Source organism: Ruditapes philippinarum, unplaced genomic scaffold (genome assembly GCF_026571515.1).
Source record: "Ruditapes philippinarum isolate M1 unplaced genomic scaffold, ASM2657151v2 ctg3708_1_1_1_1, whole genome shotgun sequence".
Classification (NCBI taxonomy): domain Eukaryota; kingdom Metazoa; phylum Mollusca; class Bivalvia; order Venerida; family Veneridae; genus Ruditapes; species Ruditapes philippinarum.
The window spans coordinates 139,900-147,234 of NW_026854779.1; the positions used below are offsets into that span (position 1 = coordinate 139,900).

At 33.2% G+C, this 7,335-nt stretch overlaps 1 protein-coding gene across 5 annotated transcripts in view; it reads right to left on the bottom strand.

Annotated features, from left to right (window-relative positions):
* Positions 1–7,051, bottom strand: part of LOC132741048 (TNF receptor-associated factor 3-like) — a 131,133-nt gene extending 124,082 nt beyond the window's left edge. Inside the window, exons 1-3 of one of the 5 annotated variants that reach the window (XM_060729129.1) lie at positions 6,966–7,051; positions 3,337–3,392; positions 1,000–1,066 (exon numbers count right to left, since the gene is read on the bottom strand). In XM_060729129.1, the coding sequence (XP_060585112.1) occupies positions 1,000–1,026 (27 nt within the window). In that variant the 5' untranslated portion in view covers positions 1,027–1,066; positions 3,337–3,392; positions 6,966–7,051. The remainder of the gene's footprint in view (positions 1–999; positions 1,067–3,336; positions 3,393–6,965) is intronic. The other 4 variants (XM_060729131.1, XM_060729132.1, XM_060729134.1 and 1 more) reach the window with 4 other exon arrangements.
* Between the last annotated feature and the right edge of the window lie 284 nt (positions 7,052–7,335).

Here is a 7,335-nt window from a genome sequence, read left to right on the forward strand (position 1 = left end):
AAGTTCTAGTTTATACAAAATTTTGCTAGATTTTGTTTTCATTCTAAACGTCAGTCTAACATTTTTATCACAGTTTTTAATGTGTCTTCCACTTTCCAAATTAGCCAATAAGCATATCATATAATTTATGGCATCAACCATCTCTTTTCAAATACATTATTGCAGCCTTGATGTTTATATATGTCCATATCCAGCTAGTAATAATTGAACTCCAAAATGCACAGTACTATTATATTGATGTTTTGTTTACAAATGCTGTTGTTTTTAAATATTTTCCTTCCGCTAACTGCATATTTTGTAGAACGGCCAGAATAACAAGTAGTTCAATATGAATTCCAATTTGCTTTCAAAGTCAACACATTTTTGGATATTCAATTAAGTATGATCCATTAGCCGAGAATTCACACATACATGTATAACGCTGTTATCCTTCTTTTTCCTTAACTACTTCTCATTTATATATAATATAGAAATTGTTTAAATACGAATACATCTTTCTATCATGAGCAGTGCATTTACATTGTTATATTTGTGAATGGATTTATGTACAAGTTACCTTTCCACAATGGAAAATATTTTCCGGAAAATGCTATGCCAAAAATACGTATTTGTAATTCAATCATTGTATGATTCCGCTTAATGAATTCACTGTTTTCGTAGTTAATATTAAATTATATAAGAATGAAAAGCATATGTCACCAAGGTTCACCGTCTTACTTCGATTTCATATTGAATTTGAACATTCAAACTAAAATCAGCAAACCGACCAAGTCACCCAAATGACACTATGGATGAAATTTTATTTCATCGGGTGAACTTTCAAAACAGTATTCTCACGAGTGTCGTAGCCACTCGTGAGATTACTGTTTTTAAAGTTCACGAGATGAAAGAAAATTACATCTTACACAACAAACAAACAAATTTTCATTTATTTTATGCTTAAAAACAAGTTAAAATGAAATTTCCTTGATATTAGATTTAGTATTAAAATCTTTTTACCCCACTGGTAGCCTCTATTATGTACATGTATTAGTCGAATTTCTCATAAAACACAAGAAGTATTGGGCTGAAAAATAAGTTCAATAATCAACGTTAAATGGCGGTGATATTATTCATTTTATTAAAAACATATGAATGATCTCTTGTTTTAATAAGAAAAACAAACAATTCAAGTAGGGAAAAAAGTCCAACCATCCATCCATATTTTGTTACTTACTGCAAACTTATATTTGACCTGGCTCTGTTAAATGAAAGCGGCCGCAATTTTTAAAAGTTGTGTATTTCACGGGAGGAAAATAATTGTGTTTGATTCAGAGGGATATCATTTGGATATGTTAGTCATGCACCTTTTTAAAAGAAAGAAAACTTATTGTAGGATTGTAACAGACAATATATAAGTGTTGACAGATGTGTAAACATTCAAAAAGCAAAAAGGAAATTGGAAACTTGGAATTGTTGAAAGGCTGCCTTACGAACGCTGGGTTGTTTACTCATTCTTCGGGCTGATTGCTGTCATTACTTTTCAAGTTTTCATAAAGCATACGGCATTATTGCTCGTAGGATACTTAAATATGCCCAAATGTCATCAAGAGCAGTTTTGTATGTGGGAGGAATGTATTTTTATTTTTCAAACTGTAAAAATGAAACAAACAAAAAATGAGACGATTTATGGTGATTGGTAATTTGGTTTAAAAAATATTTATTTTCAATAAATTGATTACATAATATGTCAGACAAGGTACACATGAATAATTACATAGATATTTAACATTAAAACAAAACTTCAATGTAAACAGAAAATTTTAAGTGTACTAAACATCTAATCTATCAGAATAGAGGAGAAAGCTAAAAACTTATACTAAGCCTCGCTTCTGACTATCGTGCTTAGCTGCCATGATGTTGTAATAATCAATATGAAATAATATTTTTGAGTTAACTACAGAGAAAAAAGATATATAAATGAAAAATAAATTGTGAGTTGATAGATTGTAATTGAAACTTAAAAGTGTCAGGGGAGTATACAGTTCAGAAATTAATATTTAACAAAGAACTTTTGAAGGAAAGAAAGAAAGAATTGTTTAAGACAGGGTTAAGGGTCAATCCATGTCTGAGTGGGATTTTTATCACTTAAACCGACCTGTGTGCGAAATGTAATTTTGTACCTGTGTGAAAATAAATGAGTAAGTGTAATTGTCCAAAGATTCATTGCCAAAAAGAAGGATATCCAAATTAACTGAATAGATTGGTGAAATATTACTGAGGAGGTCAGCTCTTTGGTTTGTGTAAATCGGACAGTGTAAGAGAAAGTGATCTGTATCCTTAACTCCGCCACAAGCACACGCTGCTGAGTCTATAATGTTTATTAAATAAAGATGTTCTTTTAGTGAGCTACAATGCATGCGAAGACGTGCGTGTTGAAAAGCTAACTCCCTATTACCTATGGTTGTGAATGGAGGGTAGTAGATCGAGGGTGTTTAGATGTGTACTTGTTCAGAGCTTGTTTGAAGGCCGATATAGACGTGCCATTTTGCATGTTAGACGGAAGTTCCAAGAAGAGATAGTTGACGGTAAGAAAGATTAAGAAAAAGCTGTGTGTTGCAATGTATGTTTTTCAAATGATCCGAGTTCCGATTGGTAATTTGGATGAATAGAATAAGGTTTTCTTCTTTTTATTACTTCTGACATTTAAGTTATTTATCAATTTCAGCTTTGCTTTTTTCTAAACAGCCTGACATTGTCAAAATTGTCAGCAAAAATAAAATTTAGGTACCACGTGGGGAAAATCTTAAAAAGTAGTTTCGTCATTGAAAAGTGTGAAATCATATTTTGATAATTTTCACTGTGAAATTATCAAATATAATTTCCACGGATAAATCAGTTATCCAATGAAAAGCATAAAATAAATAGATATATACATAGCAGCAATTGCCTGCCATGTTACGAACAATTTTGACTATAGAAACACAATTGACCAACATTGGCAGATGTCGGCTAGGTGATGCTAAATAATCATTTGAAAGCTATTCTTAAGGAGTAAGGACACTGGTAAGATATATTTTTGAAAAGTAAAAGTATCAAATCTCTATGGTTTCTTACAGAATGGTTGTTAAAAGTTTCCCCTTAAGAAGGCAATTTTGATACCAGAGGATATGTTAGCCAAATGCAGATTTGGACAATAAGAAATATAAATACTATGGTTTCGGTTGACATTTCATTTAGATGTCAGCAGTGATGGTATTATTTGTTAAAAGATTAACTTGTTATGTTTTGCATGAAAATTTATATGTAAAAATATATCTTATGATTTGGTGTACTTTACATTAAAACGGTACTTACATTTTACTCCAGAATTCCATCAATTTTATAGATAACACATTTTTGTCGGGGTCAGTCTGAAAGTAACAAATTCTTATTATATTATTCTTATCAAATTTTTATAGGATAAATAGCCATATTTCGATATTTCGTCTGCTCGTTTTCTGTTATGTTTTGTTTTTGTTTTGACGACAGAACGGGGCTAAAATAGAGAATATAAGAATCCCTAAAGAAAACCTAACACTGCAAAAATGCAAATGTTGCAGGCTCGGCTTGATTGAGCCTGTTCATGGACGGTACTTTCAAGTGCAAACTACCTTCCACGCCCGCTATCACCGGCTAAGCAGAATTCAACATGGTACAATTTTGAATTTTCAAAAAGTTCAAATTCGCAGTGCAAGTGTCGTAATTAAATTAACTATGTCTAAACACTGTTTACGATATCAGAAAAAGCCCGGGCAATCTTAACAAAATATTTTTTAGAAACTTGATGACATTAGGCTGAAAATGATTGATAGAATAAAGCTCGTGTCAGTTTCCCATCATTGCAAAACGAAATCACTTCGTTGAGAAAAGAGTCGTATTGCACAAGTGATCAAAATGAGTAAGAAAGCCTACAGCAGCGAGCTCAGTCGATGGTATGAACACGACTCGGCGAAATAAAGTGAACGACCCATATTTGTGCATTACAGCAAGTGGTATACAATATCAGGAAGATGAAAATCTCATCGAAAAATTAAAAACACCTCTGGATGTCTTAGGATATAAAGTCTTACACAATGTGAATGAATTTGGTGTTACACGATTGAACTGGCTTCCACTTATAAAGATAAACTTACGGAATACGCATGGGAAAGTCGTCGAGGCTATTATAAACGAACGCAGATAAGTTTAGTAACAAAATGGCAATTAATATGTTATTTCTCATCCATTTTTTCTCATCATTTTTTTCTCAGCTATAGAATTAATGTCATTTGTGTAACTGTATTTTCAATACGTATAAGGTCTGTTACATACGGTGGCACAAAGGTGACATGTGTGTTTTTATTTATCTGGTACGTACGAGATACCATGTCGTGGCCACGAGTTACTAAATCGTGGCCACGAGATAGCTAAGTCGTGGGAACGAGATACTTTGTCGTGGCCACGAGTTACTAAGTCGTCGCCACGAGATAGTTAAGTCGTGGGAACGAGATACTATGTCCTGGCCACGAGTTACTATGTCATGGCCACGAGATAAATATTCAATCTGATTACACCATTTATACTAGTATGATTTTTCCTAATTAACTAGACATATGCTATAGTACAAGGATGCCCCTACTTCACCTGCCTGTAAAAGTGCCATTTATACAAGTTATTGATTGGTCAATAATTTTACATTTAGCGTCATTGTGAACCTGATTTTTGATGCAATGACCTCGAAATTATTAGTTGTCATCTACTGATAAGGTGCAATGATCTTTCTGGGTTATATATACCATGGCTTATTCCTTCTAAATTATTTATCAGACAATGATTTTACTTTAAATGAAGTGTCATGGTTACCTTGACCCTTGACCTTAAACATCCTTATGGGCTATCTACTGTCCATGGGCAATGTCCCAACCAAATAAAATAAGCCAGGACTTATTCCTTCTCGTGTTATCGTATAAACAAGTTTAACAGGCCGTAGTACGTACAAACTGACCAATTCGATCACAAAATTGTCCCTACAATTGGCTATAGTCAAAATTTATGTCTGATGGGCGTTGGAATGCGACTTTCTAATATGATCCTAAAGACAAGTACAAAGTGAATGTCTTCAGTATTTTCAAAGATTAATGTTGCATGTAAAACTAACTCCACGGCCACGACATAGTATCTCGTGCCCACCACTTAATTATCTTGTCGCCACGACTAAGTAACTCGTGGCCACGACATAGTAGCTCATGTCCACGACTTAATTATCTCGTTGCAACGACTTAATTACTCGTGGCCTCGATATAGTAACTCGTGGCCGCGACATAGTATCTCGTGCGCACGAGATAAATAAAAACACACACATGTCACCTTTGTACCACCGTAGCTACAAGCTCTAAACGCAAAGTAAAATTATCTAATATCAAGATGTCTGCGCCCATCTACGGGAAAGTTCAATAGCATCACGTCTGAGTGTTTTCAATTTTTTTGAAGAAAAAACAACAACAATGTAGTTCTCCTCTCTCATGAAAGGGAATAATTACATATAATACATGATTTTTATTCGTATTGGGCCATGCACATTTCACGATTATAAATAACATACTTATTCAGTTACTTACATGCGCGTGCACATACACACGCACACACGCGCGCGCACACACACACGCACGCATACACACACAAAAGGCAGGCAGGCACGCACGCACACATTTGGGAGTTAGAAAGCAGCATAAGAAGATCACATGATAGGGCTTTAAAATCGGTCTTCAGTATATGTACGATAAAAGTGACATATAAGTGTGTTTCTATATGTTATGTCTTCAATTGAAAGACAGAAATATTGAAAAACATGAATCATCACAATCATCATTCGCATCTTCTCGGCCCTTTTCCGCCAAACTTCGGAAAAGAACCAAGAATACACCTACGCTAAGAAACTGAACATGTAAACAAATACAATGGTAGGTGTGGACTTAGTTTACCTTTAAAGTCCACTTGAATAAAGTATATTTATAGATATAAAAGTAAACAGTACATAATTTATGTTCTTATCAGTTTTGCCGAAATACATTCTTTTTTTTTTTTTGGATGTCAAATATATACATTTGTTATAAATTATATAAAGATAACACCCTCTGTTTATTGTCTCCCTCTTAAGTATCACTACTTTCAATCCGTATAAAAACACAATTATTATTATAAATAGTTGATGTATATCGATTGCGCTATATAGCCATTTAGTAGGAAACCAGCATTTTACAAATTCTAAAAATAACACTTAAGTCAAGGATTCCAATTATCAACAAGACAAGACAACAGTGGCTGAAGTTATTTCTCATCAAATGTACAACAAAAATACAACCATTTTATTTTTAAAAAATATTTTCACAAATCAAAGGTAAACATGGTATATGAAAACAGTTGATTATGATGATAAAATGTTTGAAACTTCATTTGCGCAGTAGATATATTTCTGTTTATAATAGTATATAAATAACACATAGGCTTTGAGTAAGATCAAATATTATCCCTCGGGTAGGAGTATTTTTACGAGGGATGATAGTTTTGTTGTCATGGCAAAGGTAAAAAAAGAACTGAAATTGTTATAAAATTGAATAAGATTATAATGGTCCGACTGCCTGATGATTTGTTGGCCGAAAATTTTTTGAATCGTCGTATGACAAAGAGAACAGAAGAGAAAGGACGCTTTTAGGTAAGATTACTCGCACTGATACGGATTTATTTCTAAGGCGTGCCAGAAAAATGAAATGCAACATAAAACTGTTTTATCATTTTTTCCCCAAAATATATATGATTATATTGGTCCCCCCCCCCTCCAACTCCCGTTAAGAATTTGATATGATCATTTTAATCATATATACTTATGGCGCACTTAGTAGAATTGGATCATAATCGTTATTGTATATGTAAATACATGGTCACACTACATAAAAAGGTGAAAATACCTGGGAGTAATCCGTTTTTCACCATTCCGGTGTATGGCCACATATTTTTGGGAAACCTAAGTTACAAAATACATGAAAATATTTTTGTACCGCCGAAGTAAATAATTTACTCAAATAATGCTCAATGGGGATGGTACAGGGTTTAGGCTAAATTGTGTGCATTTTACTTTGCTTTCAAGAGTGTATATTTGATTATATTTATCCGTAAATACACGTTGAATAAACTCGCTCAAACAACGTGTTTCTATGGAAGCGCATATTTCTATTTCTAGAACAGAAATCACATTATATTATCCTTCTCATACCAAACCAAAAATAGTATCACGTTCTATTAATAGAGTCCGCTCATACTTAACTAAATAAAATACTA